At 40.2% G+C, this 26,422-nt stretch overlaps 1 protein-coding gene across 2 annotated transcripts in view; it reads right to left on the bottom strand.

Annotated features, from left to right (window-relative positions):
• Positions 1 to 26,422, bottom strand: part of LOC115222922 (nuclear receptor subfamily 5 group A member 2) — a 254,655-nt gene that overhangs the window by 23,731 nt on the left and 204,502 nt on the right. Inside the window, exons 1-2 of one of the 2 annotated variants that reach the window (XM_029793317.2) lie at positions 5,809 to 5,979; positions 878 to 1,006 (exon numbers count right to left, since the gene is read on the bottom strand). In XM_029793317.2, coding sequence (XP_029649177.1) covers positions 878 to 995 — 118 coding nt within the window. In that variant the 5' untranslated portion in view covers positions 996 to 1,006; positions 5,809 to 5,979. Of the gene's footprint in view, positions 1 to 877; positions 1,007 to 5,808; positions 5,980 to 26,422 lie in introns of those variants that run through there. The other variant, XM_036512049.1, reaches the window with a different exon arrangement.

Raw genomic sequence — 26,422 nt, 5'->3', positions numbered from 1 at the left:
AGCATGGAAAAGTGGAAGTAGAAGGGGTTTGCTTCCAAAGCTCATGGTTCAGAGTTCAGTCCCACTGCATGGCAACTTGAGCAAGTGTCTTCTACTAAAGCTCTGGGCCGACCAGAATTTTGTGAGTGGATTCGGTAAAATGGAAACTGAAAGAAACCCATAATGTATATGTGTGTCTTTGTTTGTCCCCCACCACTGTCTCACAACCTGTGTTGGTGTGTTTATGTCTCTGTAACTTAGCAGTTTGGCAAAAGAGACTGACAAAATAAGTATAAAGCTTTAAAAAGTAAGTCTTCATTCAACTAAAATTTCTTCAAGATGGTGCCCCAGCATGGCCACAGTCTAATGCAGTGAATTCAACCAGGGTTCCGCCAGTACAGTCCAAGGGTTCCACAAGAAGTTACAAAACTGCTAAAATCGGCTGTAATTTTTAATTTTCCTTGCAGATATGTGTGCATAAGACTATTGAATTATTGCACAGGGGTTCCCCGAGCCAGTGGAATGTTTCCTTGGGGTCTTCATTCAACTAAAATTTCTTCAAGATGGTGCCCCAGCATGGCCACAGTCTAATGCATTGAATTCAACCAGGGTTCCGTGGAACCTTAGGGTTCCGCCAGTACAGTCCAAGGGTTCCACAAGAAGTTACAGAACTGCTAAAATCGGCAGTAATTTTTAATTTTCCTTGCAGATATGTGTGCATAAGACTATTAAATTATTGCACAGGGGTTCCCCCGAGCCATTGGAATGGTTCCTTGGGATTCCACTCCAGCAAAAAGTTTGAAAAGCACTGGTCTAATGACTGAAACAACAATAAAAAAATTAATAAAAAGAAGGATAAAGAAAGGTTCGAGATGAGAGGTGGAAGCTGGAAACTCACCCTTGCAACTCTCACAGGTCAACAGTCCATAATGGTAGCCAGATACTTTATCCCCACACACTGGACACAGCTCATCAAACCGTACTTTGACGTCCGGCGAACACTGAGGATCGTTCATAGAAGTTGAAGCTGTAAAAGAAGAGCGAGAACAGAGAAAGAGATTAGGGTCATTGTCCAACATGGTACCCAAGGAAGGGGACAAATAAGGGCCGGTTTATTTTTATGTGACATAAAATGCAAGATATTTTATATGATGGATAAATGCACAGGTGTGTATTCATCACAACTGTCTGATGAACAGGAATGTGAAACTGAGTAAAAGTTTCATGAAGATTTTGCAGCTTTAAATATATATATATACACATATATATATACATGCAAACATATAGATAAACATACATACATATAGATATGTATACATATGTATATATGTATATATATACACACATGTATGTATATATATATATATATATATATATATATATATATATATATATATATATATATGTTTACATACACATATGTATACATATATATACACATATGATCACGTGACCAACCAGACCATCAGATGTTGTTACACATCGCTGGTCACAATGCGTTCGCATTGTTTTAGCCTTCAAATGACGCCACCCCGCTGGCTAAGCGAGCAGGCCAATATATACACATATACGTGTATATATATATATATAAACATATATAAATACATGAATATACACATATATACATGCATACACACAAACACACACATATAAATATACATACGTAAATATATATATATATATATATATATATACGTAAATATATATACATATACACACACATATATATACATATACACATATAAATCTATATATATATATACATCTATGCACAGATATTACATATATACGTATACAAATACATCTATACATATACATATGTGTAGATGTATATACACATATATACTTGTATATGTGTATGTGTGTGTGTGTGTGTGTATGCATGTATATATGTGATATAATAGTTTCCCTTTAATAGCTTCACTATTAATAGTGAAAGTATTAAACTGAAAGTATCTCACATTACAATAGAGATGTTATGGTTTCACTTTTTACACGTAATACTGAAATAGTGGAAGATATAAGAGATGCTCCAGGCTCGCAGGAGGCAAGAAGTTGAAAATTTTTGGGGGCCCATGACACTGCATGGACCCCTAAGGCATATGTAAAATTTGAATGAAAATGGTTGGGTAGTCATCGAGTTTTAGTGATGCATACATACATACAAACAGACAGGCACACACATTCTCAGTTTTGTAATTATAGATTTAGCAAAAGCTAATGACTAACTCATGGGTCTATATAGTCTCAAGCATTAGCACTTATCAAATATGAAACTCTTAGCCCTTGAGTCACTGTTGTTTCAGCTAAATATTAATTAAAAAGTGTTTATATATACATGTGTTTTGAGATCCACCAAACCTGTGTGTGTGTGTGTGTGAGCATGTGTAAGTATAATATATATGTGTGTGTGTGTGTGATTATATAAATGACAAGGGGACAATAAATTATGTAATGAGTTTCATTATTTAACAGTTCGTTATATAATTTCTTGTTGTCTTGTCACTTATATAATCTCTAATCAAAGCTAAGTACTTGATTAACCTTTTTTCTGAATCATATTTATAACGAGTTCTAACACCAGGTTATTAGTATCACTTATACCTCTGCAAGAATAGTGTTGATAGTGACTTCAAAGTTTTGGCCTTCATAAGACAGTCTGATAGAGGCTAAGCAGGCCAAAACTTCAAAGTCACTATCAACCTTCTTATAAAAGTATAAAAAATATGTCCTCTACAGAGCATTGGGTAATCCTTCAGTTTAATGCAAAATTGCTTTATTATAATTTGACATAAGAACTAACATAAAAATGTGTGTGTGTGTGTGTGTAAGGTTTTGGGAAAAAGTACTTGATACAGTGATAGTATTTGAAGAATGATTTTCTTTAAAAAATACCCTATTTAGCAAATATCCTGGAAAAACACAATGACCAAACCTTTTGCGAAAGAAGTTTTTATATTGTGTGAGCAAGCACCAAAACTAACTTCCTCCATAACAAATGCATTGGAAAAATTTAACAATGAAAGCGGTTACACACACACATACACAATACAAAAACTAACTTCCTAAAGGCTCATGTTATTCAATTCCTTTACATTTTTTTTTAAATAGTCAATTTATGAAGAAAAATAAAACACACACACACACATATATATATATATAAAACATATATCTGTATCATTTAATATATACACCCTGTTGATAGTCCAGTTAATGCAAGCATGAGGCTAGCCATAAGCACGTGCCATTGTAAAAGCCTCAAAAAGTCAGAAATGCACCTGGCATACTCACAGGTCTCTGCTGGGACAAACTTTTGCTTCTCTCTGATATTTATTAGGTTTTTACAACAGCAAGTCAATAATAGATGTTATATCAGGACAAATAATGCAGTAACTGGCCTACAGGAAGTGTATACACACTACATATGGCACATAGGTGACTGGTTTCATTTAAAATTGTATCAATTACAAATACCAGATTTAACATACATGTCATATTTTATAGGAGATATAAAAATAGAATATACACAAAACTGAAATAGCTTAGAGCATATATAAAAAGCAATTGATATCTAATTACATGTAAGTGATACTATTTTTAGGCTTAAATTTAACTGTAAAAACTTGGGTGCAATTTGTATGCGGGGCCAAAGTAAAACTATGATGAGGGGAAAAGTTTGTGTCAAGATTCAATACTAAATTAGGGGTGCCACTTATATAAGGGTTACAACAGCCTATGAAATCAATATGTTGGTCAGAGTAGAAGAGAAGACAAAGATTATCTAATTAACTGAGGCAACAAATGATTGGTCAGTAACGAAATATTCACATAGACACATGTATAGTAACAAATACCCTGCTGCCTCTCTGCTCACCATCAACCAAGCCCCTCTTGTTTTTAATCCTTAAAATCCTGCACAGCAATTGTTGCCGAGTCCTGTACCACATGAAACTAAAAGCCACTGATGGTGGTTGTGATGATAGCGGTGGTGGGAACAGGGTTGCGTTAAGGTGGCAGCGATGGTACAGGTGGTACATTTTGAAAGTGTATGTGTGTGTGTGTGTGTGTGTGTGTGCGTGCACATATATGTAGATATGTATTCAATTGTCCATTGTTTTGGTGGTGGTGGTGGTGGTGGTGATGATGGTAGTGGTTTAACAGTGGATGTCGTGGTAATCAGGTGGTGATGGAGGTAGATTTTGAAAGTGTATGCATGTATGATTTTACAAACACACACACACATATATACATACACACACACACACACACATGTATACATACACACACGCACACACATATATACACATACATACATACATACATACACAGTGGTAATCAGGTGGTGATGGAGGTAGATTTTGAAAGTGTATGCATGTGTGATTTTACAAACACACACACACATATATACATACACACACACATACACACATGGTATTCACTTCAAAATAACTTTAAAAAAACTAAAATATTGTCTGTTTAAAGAATGCTAAAATATAAATACTTACTGTACAAACAACTTACATTGTTCAAATCACATTCACTTAAAAATATTTCTAAGTGATTAAAATATTGTGCTTAACAAAAGTGAAAATAGAAACAACTTATATTTTTTCGTTGGCAAGTTAAAGTCACTAAGATTTTTGCCCATCAAAATGTGTCTAATTCAGTTATTTTTGGAGTATTTTCCCATTAAGCACTGCTTTGGGTATTTATACCCCAAAACCCCTAATATCTCAAGAACCAGTTGTCTAATTTATGCAAAACTTGTTTTATTCCATTTGTATTCACATTTCAGGAGGGAATTAATTCATAGTATTTTCCCATTATGCATCAGTTTGGCCATATAACACTGTAAACAAGCAATCAACTTCAATCTAAGTTGATCTTTAATATAATATATATATATATATATACACACACACACAAACAAATATACATAGGAGTGGCTGTGTGGTAAGTAGCTTGCTTATGAACTACATGGTTCCAGGTTCAGTCCCACTGCATGGCACTTTGGGCAAGTGTCTTCTACTATAGCCTCGGGCCGACCAAAGCCTTGTGAGTGGATTTGGTAGACGGAAACTGAAAGAAGCCTGTCGTATATATGTATATATATATGTGTGTGCGTGTATGTTTGTGTGTCTGTGTTTGTCCCCCTAGCATTACTTGACAACCGATGCTGGTGTGTTTATGTCCCCGCCACTTAGCGGTTCGGCAAAAGAGACCGACAGAATAAGTACTGGACTTACAAAGAATAAGTCCCGGGGTTGAGTTGCTCGATTAAAGGTGGTGCTCCAGCATGGCCACAGTCAAATGACTGAAACAAGTAAAAAGAGAAAAAAGAGATATATATATATATGCACATATATTGTGCTCCAGAACACAATGTGCTGCTAGCTTCAGGAACTGAACCCATGATCTGGTGATTGTAAGTACAACACCCAAACCACTAGGCCATATGCCTTCCACACACACACACACATTTATGTCCATTTGGTGGTGGTGATGATGATAATGTTGATGATAAAATGATAGAGATGGTAATGGTGGTGGTGGTGGTAATGACAGAAGTGGGTAGAGGTGGTGGTGCTAAGGTGGTGGCTGTTGTGCTGGAGGTGGTGGTGGTGGTGGTGGTGGTGGTGGTGGCTGTAGTGGTTCATCCAGGTGTTAACATTGGTGGTGTTAGGGCAGTAAGGGTGGTGCTGGGAGTAAAATCTGAAAAATGTTCACAATCAAGGGTGAGGGGCTGGGCAAGGGGAGGAGAAGGAGGCAGAAAAAAAAGCAAAGAACAAAACAAAAAAACAAAACAGAACAAAAAAGAAAAAAACTCACAGAAATGTCTGTAGAAATGGTTTAACAGCAGTTTTAGTCTCTTTTGAGAGAGGGGGGAGGGACAGTGAAGTGGGTGGTAGAAGAAGAGTGCCAAGGGTGGGGCAGAGAGGAAGGGACTGACCAACAGATTATCGGGCAGTCTGTTGGTCACTGCTAGTAAGGAACCACATGGTCAACCAGTATGGATGTTTGGAGCAGAATTACACAGAAATATCAGGACTGTAGTCACAGGTAGCTGTCTGTCCGAGTGTCCAGCTGACTGTTTGTCAGGCCGGCCGGCCGGCCAGCTGGCTGGGTGGCTGTCTCGGTCACTCTGTGAATATTTTACTGCTGGCACCTGAGGAAGTAACTCAGCGCGAGTGTGTGTCTGTGTGTAAACTTACACACACACACATGTATGCATTCATACACGTGTGTGTGTGTGTGTGTGTGTGTGTGTATGTAGCTGAATTCTTATGCCACCTTAATTTCATTGAGTAAATAAGCTAGTCTCTCTTTCTCTCTTACACACACACACATACAGCTTACATATACACACACACACACACACCACACACACACACACGCAACTTCTACACTTTCAACAATCACACATCTATATAAATCACTATCGGAGACAGACAGACAGATAGACAGACAGACAGACAGACACACACAGTTCACTCACATTCACATCAATACAGAGTTCACAAAGATATGTCCAAACTTAGGAGCATTTTCCTCAAACACACATACAAACACATTCATACCTAGCTCCCCCCCACACACTCGTACACATTCACACCTAACTCTCTCTTTCACACACACATATACACACCTAGCTCTCTCTCTCTCTCTCTTCCCCCCCCACACACACACGGTAGTCGTTTGACGAGTTAGAGAGTTCTCTGGAATCTCATTCAATCAGGTGATGATGGTTTTTAAACGATATTTTATATTCTTAATAACTTATACTACTACTACGACATACCACAGCCACACCACACTACACTACACTACAACAAAAGTACATCACACCCTACAATGCTAACCCCTGCTTTCACAGCAGAGTTGCTAATGAAATCCCACCACGGGACTGAAACCATTCCAGCAGACTCCTATTTTGCTGTCAACAAAGAGACTGAATATACAGGCTTGGAGTTTACACCTGCCTAGGGGATGGCTGTGCGATAAGAAGCTTGCTTCTCAACCACATGGTTCCAGGTTCAGTCCCACTGTGTGACACCTTGGGCAGGTGTCTTCTACTATAGCCTTGGGCTTGTGAGTAGATTTGGGAGATGGAAAATGAAAGAAGCTCATCACATATATGTGTGTGTGTGTTTGGCCCCTACCATCGGTCGACAACCTGTGTTAGTGTGTTAATGTCTCCATGACTTAGCAACTCAGCAAGAGTGACTGATAGAATAAGTCCCAGGCTTAAAAAAATAAAATAAGTCCTGGGGTCAATTTGTTTGACTAAAAGTTCTTCAAGGTGGTGCCCCAGCATGGCCACAGCCTACTGGTTGGAATAAGAGAAAAACAAAAAGATATATCCACACACACACACGCATCACAGACCCCATTGTTGTTAGACAATGTATGTGGGTTTGGCAATTTCTTGCTGAATAACTACACAGAGGATTTGTTTATGGTGATAAAATGTTTGTGTTCACATGAGCTCACTCCCTCTATCAAATCAGCATTACCTGCAACAGGTGCAACATGTCAGATGACGAAATGATCGCAGAGAAATGTGAGATGGAGTGCTTTGCTCGAAAACAAAATGCAATGCCCAGGCTGGGAATTGAAACCGATGTCTCGCAATCATGAGTGCAACACCCTAATCACTAGGCCATGCACCTTCACTTCTCCACGCTTGCACGGGTGGGACAGAATTTGTAGAAGTAGATTTTTTTTTTTTTTCAATAATAAAAAAAAAAAGAAGTAGATTTTCTACAATGGGATGCTCTTCCTGTCACCAACCCTGATCTGTTGTTCCCAAGCAAAGTAATATTTCTCCCATAGCTCGACATGTTTTTCATAAAAGCTTGCCAACAAAGGATATCATTTACATGAATTGTGTTACAGATGCAAATCAGATTCTCCAATTTAATGGAGTCCTTCTTAATAACAATAGGTTTACAGCAATGTTTTTGTAGGCAACTGAAGAATAACTTGTCAATCCCAAACAAGATTGAAACTAATCCACCCATTTTTACTGTCTATGAAAATATTTTACACTTGTAAACAGACATGGTGTTTACATCTATCTATCCATACAGGATTGGCTAAAACATCCTTATATCATGCAGGATAGTCACGTACCTCCTCTATAGCCAGGTACCAGTTCTTGTCTCTCATACTTCAGCCTCTCAAAACCTGGCATCAAGCCACTTCCTTCTGTACGACACCCTCACCCAGTTGAAAGAATTTTCATTTGTCTTACAAGTTACATGGCAACCTCACGTAAACAGCAGCCAGTCCACGATGTAAAGTGGTTAACATCAAACTGTAAAAGCCATGCCAAAGCAGATACTGAAACTCACCATATTCCTCCGACTCTTCAGATCCTGTCCAACCCATATCAATAGGGAAGACAGACACTGAATGATGATGATGATGATGAGTATAACATCTTTTAAGCCCTCTCCACACTAGTGTACCACGCTAGACATATCATTTATTAACTATTAGCAGCATAGCCTGGCATTGCCCGGGTATGTAAGAGCCCCTGGAACAGACATGATGCTCGCTGTGAATTTTTAAAAAATTCCTGCCAATTTGTGAAAGATATTGTCGAAAATATGTCATCTTGAATTTGAACGCGATTTCCCAAAATGGCATGATTTTATCGATTTTTTCTGATGGTAAGGTATTGCATGGAAAACTAACGTCAGAATTAAGTTTCTAAGGGTAACATTAAGCTCCACCATGAGTTTGGTGAAAATCGATTGCAAGTTGCGAAAACTACAGCAGAAAATGTGTTGCATATAAAAAGCTTAGATTCTCGACCCCATGTCGAATTTATCGCTGCGTTAGTTTTGAATTATGACATTGGGCTATGTGTGTGTCAAGTTTCATCAGAATCGGTTGAAAGCCGTGGTCAGGGTGAGGGTACAACCTGACAGACACACAGACAGACAAACTTCCGTTTATATATAGAGAGATAAAACTACACAGGATGACAAGCAAAGATGAGCTAACCTCTATGCGGTGGCCCAACCTGCTAGAAACAGTAACCAATCACACCTTATAAAAAGGGTACATTGCACAATATAATTCCTGGTATAGTGAAACAGACAGGGCGGTCATGATTGGAATGGTTTTAATTATTAACTTGCTCAATCAGGTTTCATTTGGGATTAAACAACCCAAAAATGTTTATCTTTATCCAACATATTTATTGAAACTACAAACATCTGATACACACACACACACACTCTCTCTCTCTCTCTCTCCCTTTCCATACCTAAGTTTACATCTCTCCACTGCCACCACCACCACTATCATTAACACAACTACCACCACCACCACCACCACCACTTCACACCACAAAAGAATCCACTCCACTGCTTCCACCCCCCCCTACACATTGTTAATCTGAAATAGTTTTATATTCTTTTTCATACACAAAGAATAAGCCACCATAACTAATCAACTGCCAGCTATCAGCTGCCTCGTCAAGTCTTGTCAGGTAAGCTAATCCTTTCTGGTTAATGAAACTCTCTCATCCATGAAACTGCTTTGATGCTGAGGTCCAGTTTTCTGAAGCATTGAAACAGATAGACAGAGAGGGATCCCTCAAACCCTTTCCATTTTCCACTCCAGCAAGGACTCTCTGAACCCTCACAGATATTTCTTCCCCTCTGAGAGCAACTTTAGCACTAGTATAGAGAGGGCCAGCAAACGGCATTGGGGCTGCTGGTGCTGGTTGTAGAAGTGAGTTATGCTTCATGGTGGAGCCTATTTACAGCCAGGTGGACTCATGGCTGCGTGGTTAAGAAGATTGTTTCCCAACCCCATGGTTTCAAGTTCAGTCCCACTGCATGGCACCATGGTCAAATGACTTCTACTTTAAAAAACTTGGACTGACCACTGCCTTATGAGTAAAACTGGTAGTCAGAAACAGTGTGGAATTTCAACATGTGTGTATATATATATATATAAAGTTAATCCAAACATGAAAACACGAAAAAAACACAACAACGCGAGGAAGTGGAACAAATATAGTATTATTGGACACTCAGGAAGGAAGGGAAGAAGGAGGGTTTAACGTTTCGAGCGGAGCTCTTCGTCGGAAACATAGGAGAAGGAAAGATCCAGAGAAGGGAAGACAGAGGAAAAAAACTCGCCAACGGTACACACACGGTCACATTTTGAAAATATATATATATACATACACATACATATCATGTGACTGACCAGACTATCAGACGCTGTTACACATCGCTGGTCACAATGTGCTTCGCATTGTTTTAGCTATCAAATGATACCATCTTGTTGGCTACGCAAGCAGGCCAACACTCCCTCTTGATCGAAAGGAGACGTGCAATGTCAAATGAAGTGTTTTGCTCAAGAACACAACATGCTGCCTGGTCTACAAATTGAACTCATGATCTAGTGATTATGAGTGCAACAACCTAACCACTAGGCCACACACCTTGTGTGTATGTATGTATACAAACACATACACACACACACACACAGATATGCAGATACATGCATATAAAGGTCCTTCCCAAACCATAGGCTCTTAAGGCTGGATTCGTGGATTCTGTGTTGAATCTTATTTCCCCCCTGGATAGTTTGCCAGTCCATTGCAGGATTACTCACTCTTTGTCAGTTGAGTGGAATGGAGCAAGGTGAGAAGAATTCTTTCGCTCAAGAAGACAACATATTTATCCAGTCCAGGAATCAGAACCACAGTGCTGTAATCATGAGCGCAACAACCAAACTATTAAGCTATGTGCCTCCACATGTGTGTGTGTGTGTGTGTGTGTGTGTGTGTGTGTGTGTGTGTGTGTGTGTGTGTGTGTGTGCCTGTCCCACCCACTGCTTCCCGACCAGTGTTGGTTTGTTTATGGCCTTGTAACACAGCAGTTCAACAAAAGAAAACTGATGGAATAAGTACTAGATATTTAAAAAAATAAGTACTAGGGCTAATTTGTTTTAACTAAACCCTTTGATAGCAGTGCCCCAGCTGGGCCACAGTCCATTGACTGAAACAGGGTTAAAAAATAAAAGATATTAGTGATGGAAGTACCATAGCGCCATCCCTGAGAGGGCAATAAACAGCTAAAATTTTGTTTGACAGAACAATAAGCAGTCAACTCTGCCATCTGCATTGTCTCATGTGCAAGTTTATCAAAATAAAAGAAATAAACACAAAACAAATGCTATGGATGCCTCACCCCAACCCCACCACTTCACTTCTGTTCTTATCAGCCATGAAAAAAAACACTTGAGTCAATTGGGATATAAGAGAATTGGAGTTACCTCCCTTTTGTATGACAGCCTAAGTGGTTGAATATTCCACATTTGTATTCTTCAGAAGAATCAGTATGACATTCTCTCTCTCTCTTTCACACACACACATACATTCACATAACCTAAACATTCACCATCATCATCATCATCGTTTAGCGTCCGTTTTCCATGCTAGCATGGGTTGAACAGTTCAACTGGGGTCTGGGAAGCCAGAAGGCTGCACCAGGCCCAGTCTGATCTGGCAGTGTTTCTACAGCTGGATGCCCTTCCTAACGCCAACCACTCCGTGAGTGTAGTGGGTGCTTTTTACGTGCCACCGGCACAGGTGCCAGACGAGGCTGGCAAACGGCCACGATCGTATGGTGCTTTTTACGCGCCACCGGCACGGGGGCCAGGCGAGGCACACATTCAGACATATCAGACACCTTCACTTTTCAATTACAGGTGTGTTGATGTATGCTTCATCATCATCGTCATAGTTTCAGCAGCAAATGTCTCCAAGCCAGCAAGGAACAGGCAAGACTATGCTAGGTGGCTGCATACTATTCCTGTTGCCAACCCTTACTCGTTCCCAAGTGAGGTAATAAATCTCGCCGTCTGTTGGACAACAAACAGACCAGACATGTTTACATGGAGAACCAGAAACAAACGACACCTTATGAATGAACCTCTTATTTACAACCAGTGAGCATGCATGAAGATGAAATACATCAAACTCTCTCTCTCTCTCTCTCTCTCACACACACACACATACACAATATGGTCTTCCATAGTTTCTGTGAATTCAATTTTGCTCTCAAGTTTCAGGTTGATTCAATGATTGCAAGAGCACAACATTTGCTCAAAATGCAGCATAGTGAGATTGAACCTAAAACCACATAGCCGTGTATACTCTTTTAATTGTTTCAGTCATTTGACTGCGGCCATGCTGGAGCACCGCCTTTAATCGAGCAACTCGACCCCGGGACTTATTCTTTTGTAAGCCCAGTATTTATTCTATCAGTCTCTTTTGCCGAACCGCTAAGTGACGGGGACATAAACACACCAGCATCGATTGTCAAGCAATGCTAGGGGGACAAACACAGGCACACAAACACACACACGCATATATATATATATATATATATATATACATATATACGACGGGCTTCTTTCAGTTTCCGTCTACCAAATCCACTCACAAGGCTTTGGTCGGCCTGAGGCTATAGTAGAAGACACTTGCCTAAGGTGCCACGCAGTGGGACGGAATCCAGAACCATGTGGTTGGTAAACAAACTACTTACCACACAGCCACTCCTGCGCCATATGTATGCATATGTTTGTGCGATGCTTAATACACACCAAGGTCACATCTGTTACTATCCAGTCCTTCTACCCTGGGATATCGATCCCACTGATTTCCCCTACTCCCAGACACACACAATTAACAAACCAAGGTAAACCTCAACCTGCATCCTACTCATAATCCACGTAGAGGAAGAGGAGTGGCAAAGCTTGGAAACAAATAGATGTTGGTAATAGGAAGAGCATCCAGCTGTAGACAATCCTGTCCCAGCCTACCTTCATCTAATCCATGCATGCATGGAAAAGCAGGCAAAACAATGATGATGGTGATGATGATGATGAATGCACATATAGGTTTATGTAATTGAAAAGAAAAAAATTTGTCAGATAAGCAAACACAAAAAAAAAAGGTAGATAAAAAATAAAAAATAAAACGAATTGCCAGCAGTGAAGCTTGAACTTGTGATCTTTCATTCAACGGTCCAGCTCTTTACCACCGAGCCATTCAGTACAGATGTAGAGTGTTAATTAAATCTGATTGCATTTTGACAGAGAGGGAGATAGAGAGAGTTTGGTAGAAAGGAAGGATGCCTCTGTAAGTGCAGGAGAGAGTGCAACCCCTGGAGTGAGTGGGGTGGAGTGGGGAAAGGGTCTGGCAGCGAGAAAGATGGGTGAGGGGTAGAATGCAAGCCCAGGTGTTTCCCACCTACCCCCAACAACTCAGGTCATCTATAGAGAGACAGACAGACAGACAAGAGGACAGACAAAAAGATAGACAGACAGATAGACAAGTTCTAATCAATGTGGAGTTAACAAGTTATTTTCATTTGATCTCACAAGTCTTCTTTCTAGAGACACACACACACACACACATGTTCATACACACACCGTCATAATTCTCTCTCTCTCTCACACACACACATATTCATGTTGATACATTCATGCACAAACCTTTACACATTGACACACACACACACACACATGTTCATAGTCTCTCTCTCTCTCTCTCTCTCACACACACACACACCACACACATGTTCATAGTCTCTCCCTCTTTCTCTCTCACACACACACAATCATAATACACTCACACACACACAATCACACATACACACACACACACACCACACATGTTCATAGTCTCTCCCTCTTTCTCTCTCTCACACACACGCAATCATACATACACTCGCACACACACACACACATGTTCATAGTCTCTCCCTCTTTCTCTCTCTCTCACACACACACACACACACAATCATACATACACTCACATACATACACACACACACGCATACCAGACACCTCCATAAACACTACACTGGAGACAACAGTCAGGTGAGGACAGAGTTTAAAAATCACACACACACACAGCACAACACACAGACACACACAGCACAACACACACACACACGCCCCCCCCCCCCCCCGCAACAGAGATAAAATATGACATGAAAAAAAAAACAGGAACGGGAGCGGTAAGGGAGGAGGGGAAGGAGGCGGTGGCAGAAAAATGAAATATGAACAACAAAAATCATAGCAGCAACAACAACAACAACAGCAACTGCAGCAGACATGTTGGGAAAGCAGTTGAATTGCTCTTCACATATGACTACGATTGCACCAGAGTGCACCAACGCAATCTCATGTCAGCTAACACGAACACATTTTCTTCTTGTTGCATTTTTGCATTCTCAACACATTTCCTATTATTGTCTGTTGTTATAGTTTTAATTTATTTGTGTTGTTTTTGTTGTTGCTGTTGCTGTCTTCTTTGCATTTTTTTTTGTTTTCTTCTATTGGCATTTAGTCATTCTAACACCAGACCGGGGTAAGATGCACCTGCAAATTTAGACATTGGCACAAAACAAATTCCCTCAACAGCAGTAGCAGAACAAGAACTGATAGCCAAGTACTCCAACCCCACTTTCTCTCTCATAGGCGCTGTTGTGGCTGTGTGGTTTAGGGGTTTGTTTCCCAGCCATGTGGTTTCAGGTTCAGTCCCACAGCACAGCACCTTGGGCAGGTGCCTTCCATTACAGCCCAGGGCTGAGTAATATCATGTGGATGGGTAAATTTGGTAGATGGAAACTGTGTTGCAGCCCATGTTTGTGTGTGTATGTGTGTCTGACTGACCGACCCCCCAACCACCACCACTGGAAGGAAATGTCGCTTATGACAGACTAGTGTCCTCTCCCAGGAGATATCTCTCACCACAGTGTCTTTGGAGTGATACATTATATTCTATATAACCTCAATTCACTTTAGCCATCATTAGGCACCACACAATCATCTGGGAATACTATGAAGGACTGTGGTCATATCCAGGAGGAAAACTATCTCACATCACAAAGGTTCTGTAGTATCACACCATAGTCTACATCAGCTCAGTTCACCTTAGCTGAGGTACCACCGGATCACTGAGGAAAGTTACCTATGATAGACTAGTGCCATAGCCAGGAGGAGATTTGTTTATTATCATTATGGAGTTTCATTGACAGTAGACTACATTCTACATGAACTCAGTCCACCCGAGCTGTACACAGTAATAGGTCCTGCATGTGATAGACTAGCATCATATCCAGGGGTAGACTGATCTCACATCATACAGCTTCTGTGGTCATACACTACATTTGACATCACCTTGCTTTACCCTAGATGTCAAGAGGTATCGGCACCCACAAGATTATCAGGGAAATGTTATGTGTGGTAGACTAGCACGTTATCCCAGTGTATATTTCTCTCTCATCATTGTCAAACTAATCCTGGCAAGCTTTAGGAATGGATAACTGTCAACAAAAAAACATAGACATCAGTTGCAGTGGTGCAAAGATCAAGAGAGCTGATCAATCAATAACACAAACCTTAACCTTTGACCACCAAAGGTCAAGCTATTGACTGCTTATCACACTGGCATTAAAAGGTTAACAACAAACAGTACAGAAACTAGGTAAGAATTTGTATTAACAGCATCAAACCATATATATTTATAGGCACAGGAGTGTGGTAAGTAGCTTGCTTACCAGCCACATGGCTCCGGGTTCAGTCCCACTGTGTGGCACCTTGGCCAAGTGTGTTCTACTATAGCCTTGGGCCTTGTGGATTTGGTAGACGGAAACTGCAAGAAGCCCATCATGTGTGTGTGTGTCAGTGTTTGCCCTCCCGCCATCGCTGGACAACCGATGCTGGTGTGTTTACGGCCCCATAACATAGCAGTTTGGCAAAAGAGACTGAAAGAATAAAGCACTAGGCTTACAAAGAATAAGACCTGAGGTTGGTTTGCTCGACTAAAGGCAGTACTCCAGCATGGCCACAGTCAAATGACTGAAACAAATAAAAAAAATATATATATATAGATAGATATATCATCATCATTATTTAACATCCATTGTCCATGCTGACATGCGTTGGACAATTTGGCCAGGGCTGGCAAGCTGGAAAAGGCTGCACCAGACTCCAGTCTGTTTTGGCATTGTTCCTACAGCTGTTCCTAACACCAACAACTCCAAGAGTGTAATGGGTGCTTTTATGTGCCACCAGCATGAGTGCCATTTGCGTGACACTGGTATCTGCCACGACTGCAATGTTACTTGGCTTGATGGGTCTTCTTCTCAAGCACATCATAAAGCCAAATGGACTGTATTTTTAGAAGAAACTGAGTAACAGTTCTGTGATAATTTTACAGTTCGAATAAAAAGCATATTACTCTACCTTTGGTCATTGAGTACTATTTTTTCCACCTTGTTTTGCATTTATGTGTGTGTGTGTGTGTGTGTGTGTGTGTGTGTGTGTGTGTGTGTGTCTGTGTGTGTGTGTGTGTGTCTGTGTGTGCACATATGACTTGAAGGAGATTTTGGCTGCTGTTTCTTGGCAGGTCAAGAGACCAAGTAGAGAGCCCTTTGATGACTCGATTACATGACTACAGGCTGGCAGGAGAGAGAGGTGGCTGGTTCCTTTCATTTCTTTAGCAGCCAAACAATAGCAAAGACATTGTTATAAGGGGGTTCCGTTTCCCTTGAAGAGAAACTGAGAGAATTCTTCAAGATAACAAGTGATAACAGGCACAAGTAATCCACCCAGGCCCTCCCCCACTCCACCATGCTCTTCACATACAACACAAGTGACGTTAACAACAACAATAACAGCAGCAGCAATAAAGGCCACATCAACAACAGCAGCAACAAAGTTTTACCAAAAGACAATCCACCCTGTCGCCCACCTCTGTTTTCTGTTTCGGTATGGTTTTAATTTTTTTTTTTAAATTCATTTTTTTTTTGTGTTCTTTCACATGTCGATGTGAAATAAACAGACAAGAATAATAGAAAAAAAAACAACAACAAAAGAATATTATAAAAAAAAAAAACCTTTTGCAGCGAACTAGGAATGGGATGGGAGATATGAGGGGAGACGAGACGGGGGGGGGGGAACAACAACAACAATAATAATAATACAACATAAAGATATGAAATGTCATCATGACAACCACATATCATATAACATCATCATCAACATCAACATTTTGGTGAAGACAGATGGGTGTCTATTTCAATGTGTATCTGCAGGGATATATATATATATATATATATATATATATATATATATATATATATATATATATAAGTATGTATGTATGTAGAGAGAGAGAAAGATTGCTAGATGTACATATATATATGCTTATATTGCATGGATATATGTGTGTGAGTGTGTATACTTCAATGTGTTACATGTGTCCAATATCTAATGACACGTGTATATACATGTACACAGGGACAACATTTAAATAGACTTGGCTATTCATCACCGTCACCATACAACATCCATTTTTGCATGCTGGCATGGGTTGTCCAGTTTGGCAGGGCCATGCCGAGCTCCATATTCACCTTTGGCATGGTTTCTACAGCTAGATGCCCTTCCAAACACTGACCACTCCACAGAGTTTACTGAGTGATTTTTATGTGGCACCAGCACCAGTGAGGTGACCAAGTAATTTGAAACTCAAGAAGAACTGGAAGAAGAAGGAAAGGGAAACAGGAAAGAAATTCTACAAAAAAAAAGAAAAAAAAAAGGGGCCAGTGTCTGAGAGGTGGAGAGGTTGGACGATGGTTCTATGCCAAGTGTTTAGAGGCCGAAGTGGAACTGAAGGAGAAGCCTAGGTGTCTGGCTGTAGAAGAGATACAGGGCGACCCTGCATCATAAACTGATGGAAAGGATTATGGCAGCATTCACCCACTTAAACAAGATCATCCAGAAGAGTTGCAGGAGATTCCAAAGTCGTCTGGATGCCGTGGTTCGAACCAATGGCGATTTTATAGAATAAATTTATTCTTTAGTATTTCAAGATATTTTTATATAATTTTGGTAAATATATCTGTTGAAATGAGATGTCAGTGTTATTTTCATTTTCTGCATAATTTAGACAACAATATATTCACTGCACCATGCATGCATGTATGTATGTATGCATGTATATGTTTAAAATGCATGCTATAAACATATTTATCATTTTGAATGTGTTGCGTATGTGCAACAACTAAAATACGCTTGGTTATTATTTATTGATGCGTACACACACACACACACACAATAAAACAAAAACTATAAGCTGGGAAAAAAAAATGTGATATTCACACAACTGATCATTACTGAACTGTCTATTGACCAGCTGAGTGACCACAGCTTTTTGGACATGAACTACTGACCACAGCTCACTGGACACAGTCTACTGAACATAACTGCTGGACTCCATACACTGATCACACAGCTCATTAGATATGATCCACTGATTGCAGCTAACTGGACATAATCCACTGACCACAAACCAGACATCAGTTTCCTGAATGTCATACTGACCATGCAATAAAAACAAAGCAACAAGTTTCTACGTAGTATCTTGACCCACTAGAAACAGCAGCCAAACCTTGCTCACATCACACAGAGCCATCTTAAAGACTATACTGGATAATGTAGTCTTTGAGAGCCTCTCTGGTGTTGGCACCAAAATAAAATGCACCCCTGGAGATTCTGTGAAGTGGTCATTATTAGGAAGGCCCTCCAGCTGTGGAAGCTATGCTGAAAAGGGATCAAATGAATGACACACAAATGGCTCAGAGAGCACTGGACCTTTCCAACCCATACTCGTGAGGAAAGAACCTATGATGATGATGATGGCAGTGATGATGATGACGCCCTTTATGGCAATGATAACGAGAATGATAATGATGACAATGGTGATGACAACAATGACAACGATAATGATGGTGGTGGTTGTGATGGGAGAAGAATGGTGGAGGGGGGACTAATAACACAAACATATTATGTTGTTGTTTAACCTCTTGTCAACCCTCACTGAACAAACCTAATGATCACAAGGATTCCAGCCATGGCCATCCTGTTCTTTTTTAATTCTTTTTTTTTTAATTTTTTACATATACCATTTTCTCTTTGCGGCATTTCATTCAGTCTCACGTTCTGAGTTCAAATTCCACCGAGGTTGACTTAGCTTTTCATTTTTCATCCTTTCAGGGTCGATAAAATAAATACCGGTTGTACACTGGGGTTGATGCAATTGACTCCCCCCCTCCCCTGAAATTGCTGGCCTTGTGCCAAAATTTGAAACCAATAATAGTAGTTCCAACAATCACATACAGGATTCCACATTTCTTCAGATTTACGTCATGTGTGTGCATGTACCTCTGTATGTGTGTGTGTGTAGGCATCTATGTGTGTGCGTGCATTCTGTGTGTGTGTGAGAGAGAGAGAGAGACTGAGAAGTGGCAGTGCCAATAATAACTCCCCCTCCCCCTCACACACCATTCAAAATGGAGGAAAGAAGGTGTGAGGAGTTCAAATTCCAGGAAACCAGTGAAGCCCTCACCCTAAGCCTGCTCTCTTTAATTTACTTCCACAGTCTGCTGGCATGAGAAAAGGATTTGATCTACCAAAACCTTTAAACTCGGCTGACTTTGATGGTGGTGGTGGTGTTGGCAGTTGTGGTTTAGGCGATGGTGGTGGTGGTGGTGGTGGTGGTGACAGCTGTAATGGCATTGGTGGTGGAGATGGTGAAGGTGGTGTTGGTCCTGACAACCGCAATGGTGTTGGTGATGATGTTGGCAGTGGTAGTGGAGGTAAAGTTGGAGTCATTTTTGAAGTTGGTGGTGGTCATCATCATCATGATGGTGGCAAATGTGAACAGTAGTATAGGTGGTGGTAGTGACTGCGGTAGTAGTATAGCAGTGCTGAGAACTCTGCTGTGACTGGTGATGCTGCTGGAAGAAGTTAACAATGTGTGGCAACGTTGTGAGTTCAAATTCTGCCGAGGTCGATTTTGCCTTTCATCCTTTCGGGGTCGATCAAATTAGTACCAGTTACGCACTGGGGTCGATGTAATCGACTTAATACCTATGTCTGTCCTTGTTTGTCCCTTCCATGTTTAGCCCCTTGTGGGTAATAAAGAAATAGGTATTGGTGGTTGTAGTAATGGTAATGGTAAGTGTTCGTAGAGAAGGCAGTGGTGTTGGTGGGGCAACAGGTCCAACAAAGCTAATGGTAAATACAATGTTGTTGCTGTTGTGGTGGTGGTAGTAGTGGTAGTGGTGGTTGTTGTGTTGGTTGTGGTAGCAGCAGTGGTTGTAGTAGAAGTAGTAGTAATAGATTTTGTGGTAGTGGTGGTATTGTTGTTGCTGGTGGTAGTAGTAGTAGTAGTAGTAGTAGTAGTGGTGCATATTTGTGGTATCTGGTCATGATGCTGTCCATAGTGATGAAACTAATAATAATAATAATAATAATAATAATAATAATAATGTTTGGTGTTGAGAACACTTATGTGGAGGTGATGGTGGTGATGATAGTAATGATGATGATGATGCTTGTGGTGGATGTAATGGTAGTGATAGTGAGAGATATGATGATGATGATGATGATGATGATGGTTAACAAGTCAGAGGAGATATTAGGCTAAGAGTTAGAAGTTAATCTAAGCTATTTATTTAACATTAATGACAATGATTATGATGATGACGATGACGATAATAATAATAACTTGGATTAACCTCAGTATACCTTAGAGACATGTCAATCACATAAGCTAGATATGGAAGCTTTCCATTACTACCAGCTGGTGGCCTGTCTCAAGTATGGATGGCCAGCAGCATCATAACAAGTGGAGCATGTAACCACTTGTCTATCTCTTTCTCTCTCCCTCTCTACATACATATATCACCGTGATCACTGTGACCGACCAGGCTATCAGATGTTGCTACACATCGCTGGTCACAATGCGCTTCACATTGTTTTAGCCTTCAAATGACGCCACCTCACTGGCTAAGCGAGCAGGCCAACAGAAGAAAGAGTGAGAGAAAGTTGTGGCGAAAGAGTACAGCAGGGATCACCACCACCCCCTGCCGGAGCATCGTGGAGCTTTAGGTGTTTTCGCTCAATAAACACTCACAACACCCGGTCTGGGAATCGAAACCGCGATCCTACTACTGCAAGTCCGGTGCCCTAACCACTGGGCCATTGTGCCTCCACACATACATACATATATATATGTCCAACCCATGCTAGCATGGAGAACGGACGTTAAACGATGATGATGATGATATATATATATATATATATTGTGAGAAGCCATGTAGTTTCTCTACAACAAGAACCTGCTCTAATCCAGCCTCCTCTTGCATACCTTAATCCCCTCCAACATACAAAGGCAACAGCTTCCTTCCTTCCCTGGGTTTGCTGACTTGTGAGCTTAATGTTGAGTTCAATAGTGACAGTGGCACAAAAAAAAATGGTTCCCAGTCCCCACTGCAAATGGGTTGGCATTAGGAAGGGCAGCATCCAGCGGTAGAAACCAGCCAAAGCACATGACTGCAGTACAATGTGAATCTGACTCTTTGCATCCTTGTCAAACCGTCTGACCGATGCCAGCATGGAAAACGGACGTTAAACGATGATGATGATAATGACGATGATATATAAATATATATATATATATATATATATATATATATATATATATATATGGCCTGCTCGCTTAGCCAGCGGGGTGGTGTCATTCGAGGGCTAAAACAATGCGAATGCATTATGACCAGCGATGTGTAACAACATCTGACGGTCTGGTCGGTCACGTGATATATATATATATATATATATACACACACACACACACAGACACACACACATCCATGTATGTGACAACCTCTCCAATGGTGCTGGAATACACCCAGAACATCTTTGCAAAATGGTTGGCGCCAGGAAGAACCATCCGTCTTCAAAAGCCATGTCACAACCAGAACACACGAGTGAAACACACACATTCAACGGATCCGGTCAAGAAGGAAATAACTTTGAATAAATACTCGATTTGTGCAGAGATGACCTAGCCAACCCACACCATCAAAAACAAACATAAATGACAATGACTCTATCTGTGTGTGTGTGTGTGTGGACACCTAAATATGTTTATGTGTGAGTATAAGTATGACAGATTATGTGTGTGAATGAGACACACACACACACACACGTTTTGTGGTAGCAGGTGCTTCATTATTTGCTCAAATATAACCACAAACATTCTGGTATTCAGGTTTGTTTTGTTAAATCCCAGATATTGATATAAGGGACTAATATTTATCTATGCAAGTGTATGTGTGTGTGACTATGTATATGGATGTGTGAATATATTACACACACACACACACACAAATATATACACATGCATGCTTTCATGAATATATATACACACACACACACACACTTGCATACACCTCCATAAATATATACACATACACATACACAAGCACGCATGTATTAGGTAATTCATTGATCCACCCCCATCTCGCACCCCCCACCCCACCCCCGCCACCTAGCGTAGCTTTTATGCAGTTTCCTTTCCGTCACCACATATATTTTAATATTTGTTTGCATAAACAGAAATTTAATAAAATTGTCTTATCTGGCTGGTTTGGAATGTAGACACCAGATTACTTCCTTATATCTTTGTATTCGCCGTATATACACACATATACATACATGTGTGTGTGTGTGTATCTATTTCTATGTATATGATTGTATGTGCATATATATGTGTACATATATACACACACACACGTGAGAGTGCACACACGTGCATGTGTGTGTGTATATAATTGAAATTTTCATGTCTTTATAATCTCCCCATCTCCATATTCAATTCTAATCAGGTGTATCATTCTCTTAACGAGTGTTATATTGTCTTTCCAGGTGTAAACTTCACTAAACAGTCTATTTGATACGGTTTAATAGTTTTATGAAAGATTCCTCCATCTCTTTACACACACACACATGTACACAAATGTATGTAAATTTCAGTTTCCATCTACCAAATCCACTCACAGGGCTATAATAGAAGACACTTGCCCAAGGTGCCACACAGTGGGACTGAACCCAAATCCACAGAGCTCCTATAGCCACAACACACACACGTCCGGCGCTACACACATTTCCATCCAACCTATCATGGAGCTAACTACTTCTGCCAATATTTTAACACAACTTCAGCTGTCTTCACATTCTGAGTTCAAATCCCACAAAATAAATACCTAAAATTTGAAATCAATATTCTATTTTTTTTTGTTTTTTTTTTTTTTTACTTCTCTCTCTCCCTATTTTCCTTTTCTCCGTTCTTTTCTCGAATTGTTTTGATTTCCTCACGTAACACAATTTTATGATTTTTATCCCAATACGGCAACAGCAATGATGTAAAAGGCTCCCCATGGAAATATAATCACGATAACAATATCTGGATCTCTGATTCTAAAAAGAGGATAATTTTGCATACATTTTAAATAAAGTCTTGTTTCAAAACTTCTAATTTTGATGACAATAATAACCGGTTGATAACATTATTTGTGATTATAATAAGCAGCACCCACTGTATACAAATGCATATTATACATACATGTGTGTGTGTGTGTATAGGTGGAGCCTACTTTAGATTTCTTTTAATTACCTATTTATAAATGTTCTCAGGTCCATTGTTAAGGCGACATAGATACAGAGAGACACACGCACATATAAATATGTGTGTACAAGACATACATAATACATATATATATATATATATATATATATATATATACATAAAAGTATGTATGTACGTGTTGATACATATACATATATATATATATACACACACACACACAGAAATACGTGTGCAGAGGTATGTATGTATACATGTGTATGTGTGTGTATACACACACACATACACACACACATTACACATTGTGAAAGAAAGCAAAAATAACGGAAGATGTGAGAACTCTTGAAATAGTCACAGTAATGTCTGTGTGAAAGTGTGTGAGTGTGTGTGTGTGTGTGTGTGTGTGTGCGTAAGAAAACGGAGTGGGAGAGGGTTATACATTCCATGAATTTAAGAAATGAAAATTCAGAAACCAGTCTCTGCTTTATATCTGTGTCATACTCGAATACACCAGCAGTGTACTGATAGGCCACTGCCAGTGTACACTGTGTGTACACTGGCAGTGTAAAACAGGCAAATACAGCCGATGCATGGACAGTACACCATATGCATATACTAACAGCCCACCGTAAGTGTAGTAACAACATACTGACAGCCCATTGTAAGTGTACCAGCAGTATACTGACAGCAAGACCATTTCTGAGTATAAGTGTACAAACGGTTCTGGTTGAATGAACAGTAAAAGGCAGCTTGCCAATATATATATATATATATATATATATATATATACCGTCTGATGCATGCATGGAAGACAGACATTAAATGATGATGATGATGATGATTAATGTTCGATGGGCGGTGAGCTGGCAAGATCGTTAGCACGCCGGGTGAAATACTTAGCGGTATTTTGTCTGCCGTTACATTCTGAGTTCGAATTCCGCAGAGGTCGACTTTGCCTTTCATCCTTTCGGGGTCGATTAAATGAGTACCAGTTACACACTGGGGTCGATATAATCGACTTAATCTGTTTGTCTGTCCTTGTTTGTCCCCTCTGTGTTTAGCCCCTTGTAGGTAGTAAAGAAATAGATTAATGTTCGATGGAGAGAAAAAGCTAATGGACAGCATGAACATTTGATCACCATTAACAAATTGTGCATGTCATTTTGCAAAAGCTGGACACTCACACCAGGCTTTTTGTGATAGCCTTAAAGCCAGGAACAGTCCAGCACCCCTCATAGGTATGTGTGAGTATATATATATATATATATATATACACTCTGTGTGATGGTTTCAACAATTAGTATAGCATTCAATTAACTGAGATAGTAAAGACATTATTATAACGTGTGTGTATATATTTATTTCTTTACTGCCCACAGAGGGGGCTAAACATAGAAGCGACAAACAAGGACAAAGGGATTAAGTCGATTACATAGACCCCAGTATGTAACTGGTATTTATTTAATCACCCTGAAAAGATGTATATATATATATATATATATATATATATATATATATATTTATATCTGCACCGGCAGTTCAGAGTCAATGAACTGACAAAAGAAGATAGCCTGCCAATGCTGTTAGTGTACCAACTGTACAGAGTGTTAACGATCTGACAAAAATTTACTGTTAATTATGTAAGTGTACCCACAGTCCAGTGTGAATGAACAGATAAAGGCAGTCTGCCAGTGAAGTGCAAGTGTACCAACAGAACCGGTGTCAATGAACTACTGGTAACAACAGCAGGTGTGCATGAGGAACTGACGGTGGTTCCTATCTTGGCTTGGCAGAGAGACCACTGTCCGGTGTTGAGGCCCATGGGCTCTCAATACCAGATGGAATCATAGGGGTGCCATTGTGATGATACAGTGCATGTCTTGGGTGTTTTGAGATTTGGTAGGGTCAGTTCCTCACTAGGCTGGGCCATCACCATCATCATCATCGTTTAGCGTCCGCTTTCCATGCTGGCATGGGTTGGACGGTGCAACTGGGGTCTGGGAAGCCAGAAGGCTGCACCAGGCCCAGTCTGATCTGACAATGTTTCTACGGCTGGATGCCCTTCCTAATGCCAACCACTCCATGAGTGTAGTAGGTGTGTTTTTTACGTGCCACCGGCACAGGAGCCAGACGAGGCTGGCAAACGGCCACGATCGGATGGTGTTTTTTACGTGCCACTGGCACAGGGGTCAGGCGAGGCTGGCAACGGCCATAGTTGATTTATTCCAGGAAGAGTAGCAGACAGACAGACAGACAGAGAAAAAGAAACAAAGAGTCGGGGGTGGGGGGTGCAAAGAGAAGCACCGATCCCCTTCTCCCCCACCCGACTAATAATATGTTTACTGACCTCTGAAAGAACGAAAGGTTAAGTTGGCCTTGACTGGATTTGAACTCAGAACATAGAGAGTTGGAACGAATGCCACAAAGTGATTAATCTGATGCCCTAATGACATTGGATGCTGGGGGTGTTGATGGTGGTGGTGGTGGTATTGTTATTTTGTGGCTTTCAGTGAATTTGTTATCACCATCAAAGTGATTGTTGATCATATAGTTTATGTTGTTATTGTGGTGGTGGAGATGGCGATGGTGGTCGTTGTGGTGGTGATAGTTGTTGTTGCTGTTGTGGTAGTGGTAGCTGTTGTGATCGCAGAGGTAGTGATAGTTGTGGTGGTGGTGGTGGTGGTGGTGGTAGGGATAGTGTATGATACTACAGTAGTTTCAAAATTCTTGTAGTTGTGGTTCCTCTGAATACTAAAGTGGTTTTGTTATTGATGTTATTCATCATAAAACAATAATTCTTGTTGTTATCTTAGAACTATACTGGCTTTTTTTTTTTAAATCATTCCGTTCTCTATAAATCTCCACACTTTACGTCTGTCTTTGTATTGTTCCTCTCATCTATCATTC

Source organism: Octopus sinensis, linkage group LG21 (assembly GCF_006345805.1).
Source record: "Octopus sinensis linkage group LG21, ASM634580v1, whole genome shotgun sequence".
Taxonomy (NCBI): domain Eukaryota; kingdom Metazoa; phylum Mollusca; class Cephalopoda; order Octopoda; family Octopodidae; genus Octopus; species Octopus sinensis.
Note: the sequence above shows the minus strand (reverse complement) of the source record. Positions and strands in the feature narration are given on the sequence as shown.